Below are 23,615 nucleotides of genomic sequence, written 5' to 3'. Positions count from 1 at the left end.
GCCAAGAAAATAGCTGATTAATGTGTGAATGAACCTTAAAATGTTTGAGGAATACATGGCCGCTTACAATCCAGAGAACACAGATTTGGTGGCACACAGAGCCTCTGGAGAGACCTCCATTGGGATCCTCACTATGAGGATTGCTGTGCCTGTAAGGTTGAGTGTGTACACAGCGCTTCTCACTCTGCTGCTCAATGATGGGCCTCTTATTGTACGATGGTGCGCTCTCCTCAATCAGAGACAGCCTCCTGTATTCCCTCTCTTCTGTCCTCACCACGCCCCTGCTACACCTCGCTGATTGGCTTTAAGGGCCATCCCACGAATCTGATGATCCAGACGGGGTCCCGACACCTTCTGCAAGGGCTGAACACAGCCGTCAAGAAGAATTCACCAGGCATACTGCACCCCAACGTTCCACAGTGGTGTAGGCCCAGCTTTAGGATGCTGGTGACTAATAGGCTACTTGAGATTTTGCCTGCCAGGCATATACCCTAAACAGGCTGTCTTAATGAGTGATTTAGTCTTGTAATGAGAAGCAAGTAGGAAATTGTTTGCTAATATTTGCTTGTTGATTTTGGCTTGACGAGAGAAATTACCAGACTGACAAATCCTGAAATTAGAAAAACTGATAAGAATTACTTATTTTTGTTTTCTTGCAGTGCTTGTTGGGTTGCTTGTGAGTAAACCAAGAAGCCTGATTGGCTTGATGCTGCACACCACTGTTCTCCTGTAGTTGGTGGGTTGCCAGATTCACAGGTTATGAATCTCATTTCATTATGCAGTACATTTTAGTTTGTATTCATTTTGGAAATATCACATTTTGCAAGGAGGTTTAAATATTTTTCCTTTGATTCCTTTGCTTGTCCCTCACACTCGACAGTTCAGTCTAATGGAGGCTCATTGACACAGTTCTACAAATAAAAAATATATCATATGCACTATTTTAACGTTCATAGTCAGATTTGTTTTTTAATGTGGCAACCAGTTTAATTTCTTGAAACTAATTTTAACTTCAGAGACATAGTCCTGTATTCCCAACACCATTATACCCCCAGAAGAGTGGCTTATAGTAATGCAAGACGTTATTTAAATTCATATTCATAAAATAAAAAACACTGTGATGCAGTAAACCTGCAAAACAGCAATGCAAGATTGTTAAAAAAAGACTCTCCGCTAGCGAGAACAGCAGTTTAGATGCTTATCAGCCTCTTATATGCAAAGCAGGGCAGTAAAACTCCAGCCTCCCTCTCGCCACACTCACAGTTTACAAACCTCACCTCACTGCAGCCTATCAGAGGCATATTGTAACAATCCTTGATCCATCTCTCTACATTAAAAAAACATGTTTCAATATAAGAATAAAAATAAATAATTCAGAAGTTTGATGCAGGTTGGTTAGAAAGCATTAGAGTGAGTAATCTTTTGGAACAGTTTGGGTATGCTTTATGAAAATATACTATCATATATGTACAATCAACTATCATATTAATACAAGTTCATTAATACAAGTGATTTTCTTTACATTTAGTATAATAAGTACAATCAGCTTTACTAGAAAAATAAGCTTTTCTGATCATTCATGTGTCTGGACAAAAATATATGCAGATGTTGTTTATTTGGAAAGATTTGGGGACACTTGAGGACATTTGGGTGCAGTTTTGGTAAAACTCATGTGGAATATTAATGCCTGTTGTTTTTTAATTTGCTGGTCTTTTGTGTACACTGTGCAGTGCACCCTAGACTATATATATGTTTATTTTAGGAGTATTTTAGTATAAAAGAACACATTTGAGATTTCCAAATATTCATTTTCCAAAAGATTTTCATTTAAATTTGTATTTAACCTTTAAAAAAGTAGCCTATTACCATAAGCAATTGACTATGTTTTACATAAAAAACTTGATCAAGGCTGTCTGAGAAGCAAGGAGCCAACCAAAGTCTGCAGTAGAACTGTGGCAAGTTCTCCAACATGCTTGGAACAACGTCCCTGCTGATTGTCTTACAGAACTGCAGGACAGCGTTGGCCATCTCAGAGAAGCAGTTTTGATGCAGTTTTAACGCCGAAGGGTGGTCACAAAAAATATTGATTTGATTCCGTTTTTAACTATTATGGCAAATGACTAAAAAAATGTATTTATGTAGTGTAAAATGTATAGTACGTTCATTTAAGACCTTTCATTGAAATATTTTTGAAAGAATCTTATCTATACAGAATGTTATACAGGTGCCTAAGACTTTTGCACAGTACTGTATGTACATGCTCTGACATAAATTTGTTCCGTCTCAATGGTACAAGCCTCTTCTTTAATTGAAATCTTCTGTGAGCAGTAAATAGTTTTTGAGAAATTGACACTTTTATTGCACTAGTACAAAATAGGTGGTAATTGCCCTCTAGGGGGGCAAAGAGGAAAGGGTTAAAGATCCAAAGACAATCTTCTCTTAGAGTAGCGGTTCCCCGGTGTTCCAAAAACAAGCTGGCTCTCTCAACCAGCTACTAAATCATCCCGCGATTTAATTGCCTAAAAATATTTTCATTCTAGATTGCATGCAGGACTGTTTACACAAATCCTTGTTGCTCAACAGATCAAGCTGGGTTGAGTTTCCCAATAGCGACGTGTATTGCAGAACATACTTCACACACAATCGCAAAACAGCTCTTGAGAATTTCAAGTGCGTTTCCCAAAACATGACGTGAGAAGAATTTAGCAGAGTTACTTGAAGATAGCATTCACTCCAGTTAATATTCAAATGTGTTTACAACATGAAATCAAAACATTATGACATTTCTGATAACAAATTAGACAATAGGCAACCCAATTTTCTGAGGCAGTTGGAGTAGCCTTTCCCAAAACTACTCATGTCTGAAAAACTATTTGTGGTAGGGTAGGGGACAGGGGAGGTTTTACAGGTTATTCAGGGATTCAACTTGGCACACGCAATACTTGGAATCTCACGACTAGTCCCAGGATGTTGTGGAAAAAAAAAAAACATATCTACTACTACTATACGTACTACTTGAGCAGTGACGAGATGTTTTGGGAAACACTCTTGACATGAGCGAATGTCTTGAAGAGGTAGTTGAAGCAGGAAGTTTCAGTAAGGAGATGCCTGCCACGTCTATAGAATTTTTTAAAGAAATATTTTCTCTGGTAAAACTCCCCAACACCACAATAGAATTAAGGGGAACCAATGTCCTTAATACCTGGTCTAATTTCCAGGTCTTTTGCCCCTTAGAAGATCATGATGAATCCATGGATTATTCCGGGGTAACATGGACTTCTTTGCAGACACACACTTCTTGTCTGGATCCATTGTGATGTACCTCCATTATCATAAATAGGGGCCTTTTGTCATTCTGGAACTGAACAGCAGGTGACAGGGGCTGTGGGGGTGTTTGGGGGGATGGGGGTGGGAAGGGTCGGAACTGGGTGAGGAAATTGAGCATCCAATGGGCCTGAAGGATTGGCCTAAGACCTGCTGCCTCTGAGGTCATGACACCCCACAACACACACGCACGCGCACACACACCCGCGCACGTGCATGCATACACACATGCATGCAGGCGAACAAATGTGCTTGCACCCGTGCGTACACACACACACAGACACGCAGAATGCATGCAGACACACATGCAAGTGCACACACATGCTCAAATATGCATGTGCACACACGCACACAGAAGAACACGCAAACACATGTGCACACACACACACTCTCTCTCATGCACATACACATACACACAATCACACTTACACACACACACACACTCATTCACTCATGTGCACACACACACACACACCCACGCACATATACAGGCACACACACTCACACACACACTCACTCACGCGCACACACACATACACACCCATACACACACACACACCCACACACTCACACACACACACACACACACACACACTATCTTGCTGCCCCTTAAGAGGCCCGTTAGCCGCAGCCTCCCCTGTGGAGGGAACATGTGTTCTGGCTGTTACCATTGTGTTAGGCCTCAGGCCTTCCCCAGCTGCAGGAGCCAGGCAGAGCGGCTAGCCTGTGGGCTTTGAGGCCCCCTGCCTGGGGTCCTGGGGTCCTGGGGTCCTGGGGGGCTGAAGATGATGATGATGATGATGATAAAGCTGTCTATATAAATTGCTTTATACTTCCATCAGGTGGACACTAGGCAGAAGTGTCTGAGTGACAGCCATAAAATCACATTATTGTTACGGGCTATGCGGTTTGACCATTCACCCAGGCTTCATGGTGAAGCTGAGGAGAAACAGCAGGAGAAACGGACTGAAATACAACAAAAACAAAGAAGGATAAAACTTTAGTGGAGTGCATTATGAATACAGATGTGTGGGTTTTCCGTGGCATCATTTGGATTTGTCCGAGGTGAAGAAGACTCATTTTTAAGTATTTTGTGTTCCTGCCAAGCTGCATGTGGAACTGTCATCCAGCAGTAATGAACTGATACTACACCTGGCAAGGCAAATCCTTTTAGACCAGATGGCCCAGTACATAAGTATTGCGTTAGGTTTGGATTCAGATTCTCCAAAACCAAGCCCCCCCCTTCCATATGCCCCGGGGACCCAGGTCTTCCCTGACAGGACCTTGCAGCCTGGAGGTGGAAGGATTCCCTCTGCCAAAAACATGTGTAAACACTACGGATGCAGAGGAGGCCAGAGCCGGGTGCACAGAGGCCAGGGAGAGTCTCTAATCTCATTTACTTCAGAAGACCTGTGTGGGTAAATGGGATTAGTGCTGGTGTGTCCACACTCCTCTCCCCTTCCCTTCCCTCCCCCTCTCTCTCTATCTCTGACTCTCTCTCTCCCCACCCTCTTTCTTTCTCTCCCTCTAAACACCCCCCCTCTCTAGGCTCTCTGAAAAGATGAGAGAGTGGGTCCAATTTGCCTCTTAATGTGGAGGGGCGTGTAGGTGTTGGTTGTATTATCTCTCTATACTGTGTGTCTTTCATGTTTTGACAGTGGAAACAGCCATTTTCAGTGATATTACAGCGCTGCAAGTATTTATCAACAACTGTTGACACTTTTATTTTGCTTTTAGCAGTTCATAAATATGCAGCACAAATGATTTGTGCATACTTATTTGAATGTGTTCGGAGAGACAATACGGGCAATACTAATTTGACGATTGGAATAAAAAGTAAATCGCATTGCTACTGCAAATGTAAATGAACATTCATTTTCACTGGTAGTTTTGAAGGATATCAATTTATATTTATCTTTAATTATCTTTAAATATGACAAGCAAATACCTCTTTAGAGAAACCCAAATCTACCCTGTAAGATATATGACCTTTAAGGAAGTGATATTCCCTCATCTTAGGCAGTTTAATGACATTGTAGTTTTAAGAGAGGCCTTCGGCTGCAGGGTACAACCATGAGTGTCCCACATTCAGCACATCGTGATATGTAGCTGCAGACCCAGCTACCTGTCAGAGGGAATCAATCACCTGTATGTTCTGTCTCCAGGGTGCAACATTACGTTCTGAAGAATTATTTCATATTATTGCTATTGTTATTATTATTAATGTAATGTAATGCACGGATGGTGCAGTGGGTAGCACTGCCGCCTCACAGCAAGGAGGTCCTGGGTTCGAATCCCCGTCGGCCGGGGCCTCCCCGTGCGGAGTTTGCATGTTCTCCCCGTGTTTGCGTGCGTTTCCTCCGGGTACTCCGGTTTCCTCCCACAGTCCAAAGACATGCAGGTTAGGCTGATTGGAGAGTCTAAATTGCCCATAGGTATGAGTGTGTGAGTGAATGGTGTGTGTGCCCTGTGATGGACTGGCGATCTGTCCAGGGTGTATTCCTGCCTTTCGCCCAATGTATGCTGGGATAGGCTCCAGCCCCCCTGCGACCCTGTTCAGGATAAGCGGGTTAAGATAATGGATGGATGGATGGATTATTTTATATTACTATTACTCAGCACTGGTGGATGGACTGTCTTCCATATCACTTGGCACTGGTGCATTCTGGGATATAGCAACACACACAGATTCAATTTTTATCCATTTACGGAAGATTTTACTGAAACTATTCAGGTTACGTACAACAGTAACATCCCAGCTGAGAATCAAACTTCAAGCCAAGTTACCAGCCCAGTTCCCTTCCCTTATACTGGAAAGGCAAGGCTCATGATCAGATAAAGAGACAAAATAACAAAAAAAGTTAAGTAGTGTTTTTTGTGAGGAGGCATAATTGGAAGTCTGATATCAAAGCTTGCACATAAGATACTGTGTAACTTCAGTAACAGTTTTCCAAGCACAATATTTTGCTATATCAACATACTATATCTACATGCATCTGCCATCAACCTGAAGGAATGTAAATTCATGTAAATTAAATAGTATCAAAAAACTAAACTAAAATTAAAGAAGGGCTACGACAACATGCACACATTTTAGTATTTTTATATATTGTATGTTTTATGTATATTTTTTATATATTTAAATAAAAAAAGGTTGCGTCCTGAGGTTGTGACTGCTGCAGCCCTATCCCTGCCTGAGGTGGCAGACCGCTGGAGCCCTGTTCCTGCCCTGGCTCACGCTCACCCATCGTCACATCCTGGAGCTCTAACTGCATCACCCTGCCCCTCTAAAGCTCACTATACCCACCCTCATTTCAGCGTCCTACCTTTCCGGCCAGTTTTCTGCTTTAACTGTAACCGGTTCAACCCACTTGAATTGCTGTACTAGATTTCTAACTACATGTTTTATTCATTCTACCTTCACACATTGCCAGCCAGCAGAGTTTTTTTCCCCACTGTTTAAGGGTTTTTCTCCCTACAGGGGAGTTCTTTATCTCATGTATCTGCTATTTTGTGGCTCTGGCATGGTGTTTTCCCTTTCCCTTCTAACCTTTCTGTTTCTCAGTAAAGCGACTTTGTGACAGTCCCTGTGAAAAGCACTTTACAAATAAAATATACACAGGGATAAAGTCCAGTAAAGACTGGGAACATGACATCTCTGTGATGTCAGCATCTGGACTGGTCTCGTAGTGGCAAACACACCTGTTCATGGTCTCCCCTGCAGCAGATGGTGGAGCGAGGGGAGTTCCCGTTTGAGGATTTAATTTGGGAATTACCAAATTACCATTCTGTGGGTCCTGCCCCAGCCCCGTACCCCAGCCCCGTTCCCCAGCCCCGTACCCCAGCCCGGAGCCCATTTCCCTCTGCCCAGCTGAAGAGTCTTGAGTTTATGAAATGGAGAAAATATGTTTTAGACCAGACAACTCATTCAATCAGGTACAACAAGCTCTGCACCTTAACTGTTCTCATGCTTCAAACTGATAGAGGGAAATAGTGTGTAAAGTGCAGATAAATGTAGAAACAGATAATTAAATAGATAACTTTTGGTTTTACTTACTTTTACTTATTTACTTATTTACACTGACCATGTAACGGTATTCCCCATTGTTCATGTTTATCAGAGATGCTAACACTTTTCAGGCATTTTCAGGCCTCTGTCACATAAATATGGATTTGTACACATTCTTTATATCAACAGCCTTAAGCCCAAGGCCTAATAGAACCCGGTTGGGTCATTAGCATACTCACATTTCAAATATTATCCAGTATGGAAATCACTTTCTCTAGTCTGAGCATCACTATGCTGAATCACTCCAGGGGCATGTTGCATGAGCAACATGCAAATATAACATAAAACATCAGTTTGTTCACACTTTCATTGCATTTATCAAATACTATATGCATAAACCAAACATATCAGCTTGATTTCTTCAGAATCATCTCTTAATTTCAAAAGATCAGCCAAAAGACTGACACTCAAAAACACAGGAAAGTTTTTTGGCGTACTGTCCTTCTACAAAAGAAAGAATTCAGATATCTACATTCTACAGTTACTTTCAACACCGCTGCGCTTGCAAAGCAAATAATTCCGTGGAAGTGTGTCTGAACAATGGAGACATTTCTTTTGCTCGACGCGGGCCACTTATTGGACATAAAGCTTTTGGAGCCCCTCACCCCTCACCCCTTTCCCCTTTCTCTTCTCCCTCCTTTTAAAAATGCGCAATACTTTTAACATAATTCAGCTCATTGTTTTCACCCTAACCCCCTCCCACCACACACACACACACACACACCCGACCCGCAAGGGAGAAAAAAAGAGTAGAACACAAAGAGGAGTAGAGGGACTGCAGTCCCCAACTAGCCAGGTGTTCCGTACTGCTGGCTTGCGCGCTAATGCCTGGCGCTCTGGCGTAGCAGCTGCCAGCCAGTCTCCTTTGTAAGGCTCTATTGTTGGCGCACACCCCTCGCTGATTCATGGCCTGCGTGGGGGAAGACCTTTGGAGTGACAGCCACTTGCTTATCTTAGAATCCTCCGGCCCCCAAACGTGTGTGTGCGCGCGTGTGCCGGGGGTGTGCTCGCATTCATCTGCCGGGTGTGTGTGTGTGTGTGTGTGTGTGTGTGTGTGTGTGTGTGTGCGCGTGTGTGTGAGGCACATTGTGAAGTTGCTGCGCTCCCATTGGTCCACAGTTGGTCACTCACTAATGGGGGAAGCGTAGACATTGGCGCTCCATCTGTTGAGAGTCTCATTGTTCGGCTTGACTGCTTTGGGAAAGTCTGTGATCCACACTGCCGGAGCCGGAGCTGGGAACGGTGGTGCCACAGAGAAACCGATGTCTACTGCGAGTCTCCCTGCAGGGCTGGGGATTTTCTGGATTCTGGTTTGGAAAAAAACAGAACAGAGGATAAAGGGGAAATAATATCTTTTCCAGCCATCTGAAAACTAAGCCAAAAAAGTGTGAAAAGACTCACACAAAGTTTTCTTTGCATGGAGAAATGAGCAGAGTGAATCACTCCAAAGCACTTTCCTAGGAGTCCCTTTTGTTTGGTTTCAGACTGGAACTTGGTGGTAAGTGTTGACATTATTATACTTTTACAACCAATATGCCGCAAATTGCTTGTTGGTTTCAGTTTGAAACTTTTGTGTTTGGGTTTTAAATCCAAACTACAGCAACGTATGTGACAAGATAAGGCCTGAGTGATGCATTTCACATTATAATAAATTATAATGATACTATTATTGAGTCTTTATGAAATAAATAAAATGCATAAAGATTAAGAGTAGATGACCATATATGTTTTCTAGGTTACAATCTCGCAGCTTTGTGGACTTGCAGTGATAACATCCCAATGATGAAGCAGAATAAATGCCTAATTTGCATTTTCACCGTTGATGTCCCATCCACTCTGTACTAATAGCACTGTTTCGACAAATTGCAGAGTGTTAACTTGCAGGATTAATTATCACTCCATTCACAGGGATGTGAGGTTACTAACTGCAAACTGCAAAATTATGATATCATTCATGGCTCTATGCACCTGCAGTATATTTTGAATGATGACTGAGCAGAATATTTTTCAAAAGTTTTAAGGTGATTTTAAAGTTAAGACTTTATTGTTTTTAAGGTGAAGAATCAAGATTATAAATGTGTTTTTAACCCTTTGAATTTTTTGGAATGTTTTTTTTTAAATGAAATTCTAAATCAGTGTTCAAGAACTCCATTGGTTTCAATTACCAGCAGTGATTGTTACATCAGCATTAGAATGTTCAGTTAAGAACATTCTAATCACATATTTGTGATCTCACACCTTAAAGGCTTAAGTTGTAGGCATTTCACACTGGAAAGTTAAGTTTTAAGGCCCCAATGAAAAATGGTGAACTGAGGTTCAGCCTGAGGGTTCAATCCCCTATCAGAAATCCAATCCAAGATAGAAAAGAATGGTATATGGAACTGGATTTTAGACACAACACGATTATGGGAATCTTCCCATTGTACTGTATCGTTCCTACAAAACAAGCCAGAAGAGTACACAGGAATTCCAGCCAAAGAAAAGTGCTAGAAACAGAGCAAAGGTTTTGAAGGCACAGAAGTGTACTGGAGACATTTGTGTGTGGGGGGTGGGGGGGGGGGGGGGGGGGGTGTAGCTGCTAAAGGGTTAAAGTAAGGTTCCTACTTTGTCACGTGACCTATTGTGTGGGGCATATGCAGCAGCCCCATTGAAAGCCTCCAGAAGACAGCCAGGACACCGGTTGCTGGTCCCCTGTGGCTGCAGCAGACATCTGTTGCCCTCCTGGCCGCAGCCCATCTCTTGGCTGGAACATCCCTCCTTTTGTTCCCAGTGTAGCTGTGTAGACAGCAGGCTCCCCTCCCAGCACAATAGGGATCAAATCCACTGGGACTCTCTCTCTCTCTCCTCCAGCTATAGGCATGTGCTACAGAGACGTCAGACCCACTCAGCATTGCCTACAGCCAGCCGGCGCAACACTCAACTCACTCATTAACATGGAAACTAACAGACAGCCAGCAGTGTAGCTGGTAAAAAGGGAGATGCCCACCGTGCTTCAAACCTGCTAAATAAAAGAGGACTAAATAGGTGCTCAAGAGCCAGGACATTCAAACTATAGTAAAGGACAGTTTTGCCCAGGGAACTAGCCCAACATAAGGAACTTTGTGTTCCAGCATTCCTTATTTCCGGCTAGTCCCTGTGAAATTGTCCAGGCAAAGAGACGCTTACTAGTGTGTGTGGTATACTTCGGGGAGCGTCACTGGCAAAACAGACTAGACTACTACTACAAACTACAAACTACAGTCTGCACGGGGGAACAACAGCAGAAATGTTTGTCATAGCAAAGAAGGATGAATGAAATAAATATAAAATAATCAGTTGTATGACGAGGGTTCTCCTGGGCTCCAAATGGCCCTGCTGTCTCTCTCGTCAGTCCCAAGGGATTCTGGGAAAGAGGCAGGTGTTTCTGCAGGGCACTTTCTGAAGCTTGTCTGTCAGACATTGCTTACTCATTACGTAAAAACATGTTTGTGTTTGTGATTATCATACTTTCTAAGTATATTAGTGATTTCACAGGAGGTGTAATTTCATTTCTATGGCAAATAGCTGACGTATAAATGAATTAAACATTGTGGATGAGGTCTTTAAGTGGACAAAAGTCAACCCTCTTTAAAGGGAAATGGATCTTTCTGTTGAATTTTCTTGGAATGACTTGCTGACATTTTGGGAAACATAAATTAATATCAACCATATAAAATAAAATAAAACAATAAAACAATAACTCTTTGTTATACATTCTAGAAGAAGAAGAAGCAATAGTAATATAGTTTTCTCATAGTATATGCATTAAATCTGCTGGAAATAAGAACCAGCTTTACGTGTCATAACATAAAGCGACATCATCATGAACAGTTATTGTGATTTGCAGTCTGTTCTGCAGATGAATGTCTCATGCCAGCATTTCCTATTAAAGTAAATCTGTAGTTAAGTTTTTTGTCCAACCTGTAACACCAAATGTTCACTATTCCATTATAGGTACTACCAAATATTACTGTAGTTATATTCAATTCAGCCTATACTTCCAAACAGAAGAGCCTGGAATAAGTCCTGTGTTTGATTGGCCAGTAGGTTGACAGTAAGTTGTCTACATTGAAATTGTTTTCATCTGGACCACATCTTACAGTATTCTGCAAATTCTGCAAAACATTACTTATGTCATGATTTAAGAAACCTCATTGTGTGTATTCAATCATCAATATTAATGATACATGCTAAATTTCAGTGGCGACATAACATGATGAATGCTGTATGCTAAATTTCAATTGCTGTAATTTGATTATTTTAATACTAACTGTACTAGTTCATATTTTGGCAGTTGGCTTTTAGTTTACCATGACTGGCATCCATTTTGCAGAGTTCTGCAGGCTAATACTGGCATGGGGAGCACTCTGACTGCGCTGCACTGAATGAGCAGAGAAGAATGAGGCCTGGAGGTGTGTGTGTGTGTGTGTGTGTGTGGCTAAGTCTGTGTGCGCGTATGTCTGTGTGTCTGCGTGTGCATAAGTGTGTGTGTGTGAGCGTGTGGCTAAATGCATGTGTGTGTGGCTAAGTGTGTGTTTGCACGTATGTCTGTGTGTGTGTGTGTGGCTAAGTGTGTGTGTGCGCGTATGTCTGTGTGTGTGTGTGTGGCTAAGTGTGTGTGTGTGAGCGTGTGGCTAAATGCATGTGTGTGTGGCTAAGTGTGTGCGTGCGCATATGTCTGTGTGTGTGTGTGTGTGTGGCTAAGTGTGTGTGTGTGAGCGTGTGGCTAAATGCATGTGTGTGTGGCTAAGTGTGTGCGTGCGCATATGTCTGTGTGTGTGTGTGTGGCTAAGTGTGTGTGTGTGAGCGTGTGGCTAAATGCATGTGTGTGTGGCTAAGTGTGTGCGTGCGCGTATGTCTGTGTGTGTGTGTGCGGCTAAGTGTGTGTGTGTGAGCATGTGGCTAAATGCATGTGTGTGTGGCTAAGTGTGTGCGTGCGTGTATGTCTGTGTGTGTGTGTGTGTGGCTAAGTGTGTGTGTGAGCGTGTGGCTAAATGCATGTGTGTGTGGCTAAGTGTGTGCGTGCGCGTATGTCTGTGTGTGTGTGTGTGTGTGTGTGGCTAAGTGTGTGTGTGTGAGCGTGTGGCTAAATGCATGTGTGTGTGGCTGAGTGTGACTCAGCGGCTGCGGGCAGCCCTTGCGCTGGGCGGTGTGTATAGCTCGGGCCTCCGTCTGCGCGGCCTGCCCTACAATGGGCCGCGGAGCTGCCCTGATTGGTTAAGCAGCGGCATTGTTCCAGGAGGGTAAGCCAGACACACTTGAGCCCCCCGCGTCCTTTGTGTGCTCCTTTTGTGTGAGCGTGAGGCCTAAATTATTCAAGCTCTGTCATGGCATTCATGGGGACATTCTTAAAGCACCAGCAGCTTAGCAACCGTGGCACAGGTTGCTAGGCAGCCCTCCTGTCCAATACGCTCCACCCTCAACCCCCCAGCAATATTCTAAATGGCTTTTGGTGGGTAGGTGTGGTGAGGTGAGCTCCTGTACAGTGTGACTCGAGGCCACAGGTTCGGGTCAGCACGGTCACTGGCTGCTTTAGAAGGTGAAGTGTCTGGGAATCGGACAGGCTCCCTGAGACAGGATCCAACCACCTGCTCACCAGGACAGTTATGCATTGCCACACTGATATGCAAGTTGGCACCTCGTGTTTCATCATAACGTTTTTAACAACTTCTCAAGCCAGTACCTGTTGTTGGATGCTGGAACCTTTGGGTAACATCAGTAGACATTATTGTTTGAATATCAGATGATTGCATTTTGGCATCTGCTAACAGCATCCTGGAATGAAACCATTGTCATAGGGAGTGAGTTTGGAGGTTCGTTTTCAGAGTGTAACTGCTGAAAGTAGAGAGGGGGTTGGTGGTAGATAACAGTTGTGGGCAGCGGGGGGGGGGGGGGGGGGGGGCTGGGGTACGCTCTATTCCCAGAGATTAATGAGCACTGACGCTTGTTTGTTTGATTTTTTAAATGTGTCAAAGCCTTTTAAAAATGGGGAACTAGTCATTACCAGACAGGTCGACCAAACGAGCTCATTAATTTCAGCCAATCAACAGCTATTTCAGAAAAATAATCATGATACAAAATAATTACAAAAAACATGCATATACACAAATATATGATTATGCATGATATGGTTGCTATTTGTATGCATTATTTTACCAGTATACAATAATTCAAATGCACACAATCAATGAATAACACAGGCTAGCCAAATATACCAGCATGAAGGGTAAAACTGAATGCTTGGGTCTATTTTCTGGATATTTTCACTGGCCAGTTAAATGAAGGGAGTGGAAAACATGGCAAAATGGTAGCAGCTGTCCCAAATCTGACTCAACTCCCCTGTTCTTTTTTATTATTTTTTTTTACACCTTGTGCTCACTACCTGGGGTTCAGGACTGGTGTTTCCCTCTTCCCGTTCTGTTACTCTCTACAGTTAGATCACAGTTATTTAACAGACAATTTTATCCAAAGGGACTTACAGTTTATTAACACTAAGCAGGGGCCAATCCCCCCTGGAGCAATGTGGGTTTAAGGGCCTTGCTCAAGGGCCCAGCAGCTGCACTGATTTTACTATGGCCCCACTGGGGCTTGAACCACCAACCCTCCAGGTCCCAGTCAAGCACCTGAGCCACTAGGCTATAGACTGCTCTGTGAAGCATTTGATAATATCCAAGTCTTTTGCAAAACTGACTGTCTATAAAATAGAGCTGAACTGAATTCCCTCTGTCTTCAGCAGAACGGCCGAACTCCCTACACCCCAGAGTGGAGGAGTGGGGAAACCGTCAGCGTGGAGCTGGATGTGTGCAGCACCTTCATGGGCCTGAAGGACCACCTGGATGATGGAATAGGCCACATCCTGGACCTGGGGCTAGATTTGGACTACCTCCATGTGGAGAGCACCGACCGGCAGCCTGACGTGATCACTCCCTGGCCCCCGGCCAAGGACAAGTGTGCGTCAGAGGACAAGGCAGGGGAGGGGGCCTGCAGCACCAGCAGCAGCAGCAGCAGCAGCTCCTCTTCCTCTGAGGAAGAGGAGGAGGAGGAAGAGGAGAGGGAGGGGGGGAAGAACGCTGGGTCCGGTGGTGAAAACCTGCCGGGCGGGGGGGCAGAACACGGAGCTCCCCCGCAGCCCTTGTGCCCGGCCGTCCCGGACCCAGCGCCCACCCCGGACCCAGCGCCCACCCCGGACCCAGCGCCCGCCGACCCCCCCTCACAGGAGCCCAACCCCCCGGACGCGCTCAGGGAGTACCGCACTAAAATGGAGTTCGCCCTGAAGCTGGGCTACGCCGAGGAGCTGGTGCGGCTCGTGCTCAGCAAACTGGGGCCCGACGCGCTCATCAACGACGTGCTGGGAGAGCTGGTCAAACTGGGAAACAAGGCGGAGGGGGAGCAGAGCGGGGCGTCTGCGGCCGCGCAGTCCTCCTCCTGCTGCTCCTCCTCCCTGGCCTCCTCCTCCTCCGTGTTCCTGGCTGATTCCGACTCCCACCGAGCCAACACCCCTCCGCTTATGGATCTGCTGGACGACGAGGGCAACCTGAGGCCTGTAGTCCTGGACGGCAGCAACGTGGCCATGAGGTGGGTCCCAGGGCGGAGGCAGGCTCCCCAAGGTTCAGGCAGGGCCTCTCAGCAGAACTGTGTTGACATCTAGGTTGTTTGTGGAAGGCATTGCTCTTCTTTTCCCTTGTGACATTCAGGATTTAAAGTTATCCCTGTTATTACATTTCATTACATTTATTTGGCAGACACTTTTATCCACAATGATGTACAGTAAGTGCATACTTACCATTGGAGGCCATTGGAACAACTACGGAACACAGGTTGGATGAAATACAATTCACAAGTATCAGTAGTTTACAGCCATGAACATCAAGTGTAGTTGGCATGGTAACCTAGGCCAGAAAGTATGACACGTCAAGAGATCAAGTGCGTGAGTGACACTAGATCAGGACGCTCCTGCAGAGTAGTGTTAGTGTGTAATGAGACTGTGACAGTAGTGTTAGTGTGTAATGAGACTGTGACAGTAGTGTTAGTGTGTAATGAGACTGTGACAGTAGTGTTAGTGTGTAATGAGACTGTGACAGTAGTGTTAGTGTGTAATGAGACTGTGACAGTATCTCTCATCACAGTTTTTCCCCCCAATCTGTGCCCAGCATTAACAGCTTCAGTTTCAAAGACAAGCTGAAATCTAAATAAACCTTTTCCTCAATTTTGGCAATTCTTCATAACACTGGAAGTCTTAAAGTATTTATTCCAAAATATATTCCAAAGTATATATATAAAATTGCAATACTTGTGTATTTTCTACTTCCTGGAAATGGAAATTTTACGAGATTTCAACTTGAACCTTCAACTTGCATCTGCATTGTAAATTCTGTAAAACTGGATTAAAGAAGCTTACAATGTGATGTGATTTACACACACCCTATAGCATTAGTGTCACAGTGTGTCTGTAATTATTTACAAAATAGTTAGGGCGTACTAAAAAATAGTTATACTTATGTGTAAACTGTTGGCAATATTGAAAAGGTCACACTTTATATTTGTGGAATGAGATTACGAAGACTGCCAGCTGAGAAATGAGTTTTGCTCATATTCCAGCCTAGCTAGAATATTATTTGGACAGGTTAAAACAGAGCACTGCTTTATCATGTCTTACCTTGATTTTACCTGTGAGAGTGCCGATGGCTCCATAAAATGACAATGATTTGGGTTTGGGATGAGGGGCGGGGGGTGGGGTTGATTAACCCAACACAGAACCTACAGAGACTCAGTGGGAGAGGGGTTTGGGTATTTGGGTTGCACTAGACGATTTGAAAGAAGAAAATCTGGATTTCTGGGAGCACATTTAAAAGACCCACAATTATCTGCTAACAAAAAATGTGAGATGGGCCAAGATACCTTATGCATTTACTTTGACAATGTTTGTTTTGCTTTGTTTGATTTCTCTAGGAAAGTGAGGTGGTGAGTAGATGGGTAGTGTTGGAGGCTTAGCATTGGTTCTAACTCTCAAAGCTCAATATTTGCCAAATCATAATTAACACACACCCCATCATTCTTCTCCATGGAAAACTTTCCATCCAACTTCTGGCTTTAACTTCCTTCATCTTTTATGTAACCCCTGATCCACAAATCACGGTCCTCAAGTGCAGATAACTGCTGGTTTTCCACCTTCACTTTACCTGGGAGTCAGATGTGAAGACAGTCAGTAGCACTAACTGTTCTCTTAATTTACCTGGGAGGGAAGAAAACCAGGACTGGATTTGGATTTGAGGGCCAGATTTAAAGATCCCTGTCCTCATCCAAACATCCTCATCAAGAGTATTTGACAAATCATATATTCTTTAAGTGCCAAAAAAAAAGGAAATGTACAACTGTAGTGGTCCACCTGGGTCTTAAAGTTTGAACCAGTAGCCAAATTTTGGCCTGGGTCAAATATGCATATAATTGTTTTGTATTTAAATACCTCTCTATGCTTTACTGAGCTTCTCTGGTGTATTAACACCAATGAAATATCCTCAAAAAGCTTGCCTTCTGGTCCTCTTGTTTGGCAACAGGCAAGATCAATTGAGCACAGAACAGTACTTGAAGTATTTGAATCCAAAGCGATGACGTATTAGATCCAGGTCTGTTAGCCAGTCTGTTGTGCCGTGTGTGGCCGCTCCTAATGGCGTGACCCATGGACTCTCTTTCATAGCCACGGGAACAAGGAGGTGTTCTCCTGCCAGGGCATCCTGCTGGCTGTGGACTGGTTTCTGGAGCGGGGCCACAAAGACGTGACCGTGTTTGTGCCGGCCTGGAGGAAGGAGCAGTCCCGCCCCGATGCGCTCATCACAGGTAGCCACGCCCGTAACCACAGCACTTACAGATAAGCTTCGCCGCCCACATCTTTAACGGGTCTCAACGTGTTTAAGCACACTTACGCTAACACAGGCATAACCAAATAGAAAGAATCCTAAAATTATGGGTGCTCAATATACCATCAGTTAGAATTGCTGAAACTGGAGAAAGTCATCTGATCTCACTGCCTTTGCATCGATAGGATAACGTTTCACCGTAGTGACGTGGGGGAAGTAATACTAGTAATACCCATTTAGGTGACTGGCAGATTACTTGATGAAATTAAAAATTGAATTATTAAATAAAAAATAAATGACAATTGTAAGTTGAAGCTTGGAAGAAACACTTCAGCTGTTGTTAAGATCAACATTATAATCATTATCGTCGTATTGTCATATAGTCTATTAGTGGGATACATAAATTACACATAGTGGTTTCATTTCCCAGGGAAAAAGACTTGAGAGAGTAGTTACACTTCCATTAGAAAAGTCAAGCTTTTTGTTCACTCAAAACAACAAGGCAGATTGATTTGCTGGGGACATTTTAAAATAACATTTTTGGAGGCTATTGGCTTTGTCTTGGGTTTGAATTTTGGCAGAGAGATATTTAGAGAGATTTTCTGATATTTAATTAAATCATAATTTTTACTTTAAATATTTAAAAGAATGTAAATTCATATTCTAATTTACTTTTTAATCTAAATAAATGTTTTATTGGGTAACTAACTCATCTAATGGGAGTTGGTCAGTTGTCTTAAATGCTGCCACAGATTAATGTGAGAAGTTCTTTATCTCCAGAAATTCCAAGTTCTTTCGGTAAGAAAAGTTGATGTTTGGTATGTCAGCAATCAAAGCAGAGTAAATCATTTCACCACTTTTTAATGAAACAAACATCGAGATCATATTTTTGTTTGAGAGTGGTTCTATTATACTTGCAGTCAGAAAGTATAATAGAACCACTATTTTGCTGTTTCATGACATTTGTCATGCTCAAAAGTCTACCTCAGTCAAAAATAGCAGACACAAGCAGGATAAAAATCATGATACAACAGGACATTTCTGTCCCCACCCATCTGTTAGAATGTCCACATTCCTCAAAGTGCAAACCTCTGAAAGACCAGGTATTAGATACGCTTAAGGGATTGCAAAGAAACAAGTCCTGCAGGAAGTCCTGGAGCCAGCTGGCAGCATTAGTAATGGATTTGCCCCTTTAGTCAAATAGTGAAAATTTTGAAAAAGTGCTTACAAAGCAAAGTGCATGGAGTTTCAGCAGTGCAGCCTACCCAGATTGACAAATGGTGCTAAGCCTTGAATACGTGTAATTACAGTGTGTACATTAAAGATTTCAAAGACTGAATTTTTACATTAAACCACAAGTTAATTGACAGCACAAGGTGTTCAATTATAAAACATTTGCATATATACACTATCATAAATTATAAATTAACGTCATTCTCTGTAACCCCGAGGATTCTGGAGGTTTTCTGCCCTGCACTGCAAAAACCAAAAAAAAAAAAAGTCAGTTTCAACAAGTACTTCATCTTATATTTAGACTTAAAATCTTACCAATAAGGTGAGACAGTTTGACTCATTAAAAGGCAAAAGCACTTGTGAAGACACTTTTTTTAAAAAGTATATTCTGCCCTCCTTAGATCCCTCTGTTTTTACGCTGTTCTCCATGTAGACCAAGAGATTCTGAGGAGGCTGGAGAAGGAGAAGATTCTGGTGTTCACCCCATCGCGGCGTGTCCAGGGCCGCAGAGTGGTCTGCTATGACGACCGCTTCATCGTCAAGCTGGCCTACGAGTCCGACGGCATAATCGTATCCAACGACAACTACAGAGACCTGGCCAATGAGAAGCCGGAGTGGAAGAAGTTCATCGACGAGCGGCTGCTCATGTACTCCTTTGTCAATGATAAGTAAGGCAACCTGTCTGTACTGCTCATATTCAAAACCACGCAGCTTTACTGCCAAAAACCACCACAGAGATGGGAGCATAACCCATCTATTAGGTAGGCCAGTCCACCAACTTGTTAATGCAAATATTTAATCAGCGAATCATGTGGCAGCAACTAAATACATAAAAGCATGCAGATGTGGTCAAGAGGTTCAGCTGTTGTTGAGACCAAATGTCAGAATGGGGAAAAATGTTAAGTGGCTTTTACCATGGAATGATTGTTGGTGCCAGACAGGGTAGTTGGAGTATCTCAGAAACTGCTGATTTTCATGTACAAAAGTCTCTAGAGTTTGCAGAGAATGGTGCAACAAAAAACATCCAGTGAATACCAGTTCTGCAGGCAAAAAGGCAATGTTAATGAGAGAGACCAGAGGGGAAGGGCCAGACTGGTCAAAGTTGACAGGAAGGTGACAGTAACGCAAATAGCCACACATTACAAGAGTGGTATGCAAAAGAGCATCTCTGAACACACTTCTAATTGGATAGGCTACAGCAGCAGAAGAATGAATAACTCTAGAAAATAAGTCTAATAAAGCGCTCACTGAGTATAGATACTGCAGAAAAGGTTGTCTTAACAAGTGTCTAAGTCTTGTAATGACTTAAAATTATATAATCTTTTTTTCCCTCAAGTAGTCACATCAGTACTGTTTGCTTGACAAGGGAAATTTTCTTATACCACAGGCAAATTGTGAAATGAGTTGAAACTTTCGACTGCTATTGTGGGTCGAATATGGGAGAACATTTACTGCAAATATGCTAGAAACTGAACATCCCCTCAATTCAATCACAGCAATTCACACTTTCTCCAAATATTCAAACAGCGGGTTTCACAGCCAGCTCCATAGTAGCATTTGCTGTAGGCACAGGTAGATCCCTATTGCTTTGACATTTTCAGTCTGTGTCCAGGCTATTTAATTATCAAACTGTCACCCAGAGGCTATAGTGGTAAGACATGTTAGCCCAGCAATGCTCGCCTTTTCCTACCCCTAAGTAGTGCTCACTTGCAGTGTCAAAAATAGTTACTGGATGGCAGGTATTGTACACTATGCATGAGTACAGGTAGCATAGCAATGAAGTATTCTACAAGTCAATGGCTTTCTTAGCAGGGACCTTGTAACCCAACGGTAGCAGGTTTGATTCCCAAGTAGAACACACTCTGTTCTCCCCTTGATCAAAGTACATTGACAGTGACACTATTTCTGTTGTTTCGTCTCTGTACATCCATATGGGGTAATCTGTGTCGGCCATTTTTATGCATAGTCCCCTCTCAGGGTGGCATAATATTTGCAACAAATAGATTCACAGTATTTCTGATTATTTCTGAGTCTTGATTCTGATTCTGAGTCTAGGCTTTTTATTTGCCTATTGCTGTTTGTCAACAAGAGAACCAGAGTTGTGCCAATGAAAGTCAAGGAAGCTAAACAATAGGCTTACCTGTTGATCTAGCCATTTGATTAACAAAGGAGGAAGAGTATATTCTGATGCTCTTCTGCACTTCAACTCTTTTTCTCATCTGGATCTCCTGGTCCATCTCTCTGAGGGCTCATCTCTGTCTTTTTGGTTCTGCAGGTTCATGCCTCCGGACGACCCCCTGGGACGCCATGGGCCCAGTCTGGAGAACTTCCTGAGGAAAAGGCCCATCATCCCAGAGCACAAAAAGCAGCCCTGCCCTTATGGTACCTACTGTCCCAGTCCGGGGCCCTTCTGTTTTAATGTTTCTTTCCTGACATAGAATATCACACAGAAATAGTGTTTACAGGCACAACACCTCTTAATCTCTAAGGCAGGGATCACCAAACCTGGCCCTTGAATCCAAATCCAGTCCTGGTTTTCTTGTCTTCTGGGTAATTAACTGAACAAATGATTCTACTGATTGGCATCGGCAGTCTTCACACCTGACTCTCAGGTAAAGGAAGAATGGAAAACCAGCAGCCCTCGAAGACAGTGATTTGATTTTGATCCCTGGTCTAAGGATTACCCAGAAATTGTGCTTATAGTCTCTAAATATTTAAGGGTTGCCCAAAAATAGTGCATACAGGCACAAAATCTTAGATTCTAAGAGACAAAAATATATGCACCAAAAAATGTTGCCTTTCACCAAGTAAAAAAGCTTTTTATGTTAAATATATATTCACTACACCAACCACAATTTCTGTAAACTTAGAAGTTTCATATCATCAGCTCTGGAGTGCTTATCAAAAACGTGTTCTGTGTTCTTTTCCAGGAAAGAAGTGCACTTACGGGCACAAGTGTAAGTTCTACCACCCGGAGAGGGGGCCCCAGCCTCAGCGGTCCGTGGCCGATGAGCTACGGGCCAGTGCCAAAAACTCCACTGCCAAGATCCTGGGGAACCCAGGGCTGGTGAAGAGCCACAGTCTTCCCTCCAGTGTCCGACCTGATGTGGGCCTGGACTCCAAACGCGGTGCCTCCAAGAGGCAGTCTGACCCCAGCATCCGCACCATCTTCTACAGTGACCCGGAGGACAGGCTCAACTCTCGAGCCAAGATGGAGGTGCGCAAGAACAACAACGGCCCCACCCCTCCTCCTCTTCCTGTTCCTCCTGCCCCGGCTCCGCCTGTCCACTGCTACCCTCACAGCCAAAGGGCGCCCCCTATAGGTGCACCCCCACTGAAGCCCCATGGGACCACCCCGTTAGCGTATCCGGAGCGGTACCCCGAGGGAGAGTCCCTGGATATCGGCTACTATTCCATGGTGAAGGCGTACTCAGGGCTGGGCCTGTCGGCGGGGCGTAGCCCGGAGCGGCGTTTCCCCGGCGAGGCCGACCTGCGGATCAGCTCGGTGGCGTCGGACTGCAGCAGCGAGGGCAGTGTGAGCTGCGGGAGCAGCTCCGACTCCTTCAGCGCCGGCTACAGCGAGCGAGCCTGCATGAGCTCCCCCGACTCCCTGCTGGAGGACAACCTCAAGTGCCACCATCACCACCACCACCACCACTACCCCAATACGACCAGCCCCCTGCCCCAGCATGGCCATCCCCACCCCCACCCACACCCACACCCACACCCACACCCCTACCCGCCGACCCAACCGTTCGTCCATGGCTCTCAGACCCGGGGACACAGTTTTGGGTACGAGGCACCATCGAATCATCACTTCAAGCACCCCCTTCCTTACCTGCCCCCGCACGTTCAGCACACACCCATGACCGTGCGGGCCACCTGCCCTGGAGACTACCCTCCTCTTCCCCAGACCTCTCCCCGGTCCCAGGGCTCCCCAATGGGCCACGGCCTGGGGTCCACCAGGGTGGAGAGCACCTCAGACTCGCGGCTGTACGACCTCTCCCCGCTCAACCCCAGAACGCCCTTCTCTGGGCAGGAGCACTTGGGCAGCTGGGAGGGGTTCCACCAGCACAAGCACCAGCAGAAGCCCCAGCCAGCACAGCCCTGCCATGAACAGTTTGCCTTCCAGACACCCCCCGAGAGCCGACAGCAGGCCTGGCGTCTGCCGTGGGGGCACCCCGCCTACCCCCCAGCCTACCCCAACCCCGCCCCTGCCCCCCAGCAGCCGCTCCAGCCCCCCTCCCTCAGCCGCTACCACGACGTGCGCGACAAGGTTTTCATGAACCTGTGCAACATCTTCCCCGCCGAACAGGTGCGGCTCGTGATGGAGAGGAGCCCGCACGTGACCGACGCGCAACAACTGGCGGCCGCCATCTTGGCAGAGAAGTCACAGCTAGGCTACTGATGGAGATGTGCCGGAACTTTCTGAGGCCTAGGCGCCCTTACCCCTTTCTCCTCTCAGCCACTGAAACGCAGGTGTTTGTGGGCTGAAGGCAGGTTTGCTACAGTAGCATAATTATCATAGTTCCAGTTCTCTGCGGGGAAACACCAACATCAAAAGCAGAATTACCTGGGAAATCCATTTAATGTTTCCATTTTGATGAGGAAAATCGTTGAATCCATTATTTTTTTCTTTCAAAGAGAAAAAGCAGGGATTTTGTTTTTAATCCAAACTTAATTTCGACTAAACTGCTGTTGAAATATTTGTGGTATCTTATTTTGTGCAATCCTACAAACAGACAACAGCACTCACCAGTCTGCAGCCAAGCTAGTCTTTGATGCATGCTTTTATCCTTGATTAAAGGCATGTTAGCCTAATCATACCCAGATAGTTCACTGCATTATATTACCTTCATTTTATTCAGGTGGAGGGCCCGTAACTGCCTTTGAAGCTTGAACTCTAACTCAAGTAAGTGCGTGCTGGTGTTTGTGTTGCTTTGGTTATATTTATTTTAATATATGCGTCTTATTATTTTATGTATTTTTTGTTGTGAAATTTAAATGAGGAGGTACTGATTTGAAAAACATGAAATGTTGAAAGCGAATCAAATTGGAGAATAAGAAAGATGAGCTGAAAGGGTTACAGGGTTGATGGATGAGGATCCAAAATTAAA

General features: G+C 44.3%; 1 protein-coding gene across 1 annotated transcript; it reads left to right on the top strand.

Annotated features, from left to right (window-relative positions):
- Positions 1–55: 55 nt before the first annotated feature.
- LOC133116274 (probable ribonuclease ZC3H12C) lies at positions 56–22,906 on the top strand. The gene is made up of 8 exons (XM_061225713.1): positions 56–151; positions 14,145–14,361; positions 14,569–14,986; positions 17,106–17,245; positions 18,932–19,166; positions 20,774–20,880; positions 21,429–22,136; positions 22,218–22,906. Exons 1-8 carry the CDS (start codon positions 56–58, stop codon positions 22,904–22,906), a joined length of 2,610 nt encoding a protein of 869 aa, XP_061081697.1.
- Positions 22,907–23,615: the final 709 nt, after the last annotated feature.

This window comes from Conger conger, chromosome 17, assembly GCF_963514075.1.
Source record: "Conger conger chromosome 17, fConCon1.1, whole genome shotgun sequence".
NCBI lineage: Eukaryota > Metazoa > Chordata > Actinopteri > Anguilliformes > Congridae > Conger > Conger conger.
Note: the sequence above shows the minus strand (reverse complement) of the source record. Positions and strands in the feature narration are given on the sequence as shown.

Coding starts and splice junctions, on each gene's coding strand:
- LOC133116274 (XM_061225713.1), top strand. CDS start 56: ATGGCCGCTTACAATCCAGAGAACACAGATTTGGTGGCACACAGAGCC. Junction 14,362..14,568: donor GCCCCCGGCCAAGGACAAGT/GTGCGTCAGAGG, acceptor TCCCGGACCCAG/CGCCCACCCCGGACCCAGCG. Junction 20,881..21,428: donor AAAGCAGCCCTGCCCTTATG/GTACCTACTGTC, acceptor GTTCTTTTCCAG/GAAAGAAGTGCACTTACGGG.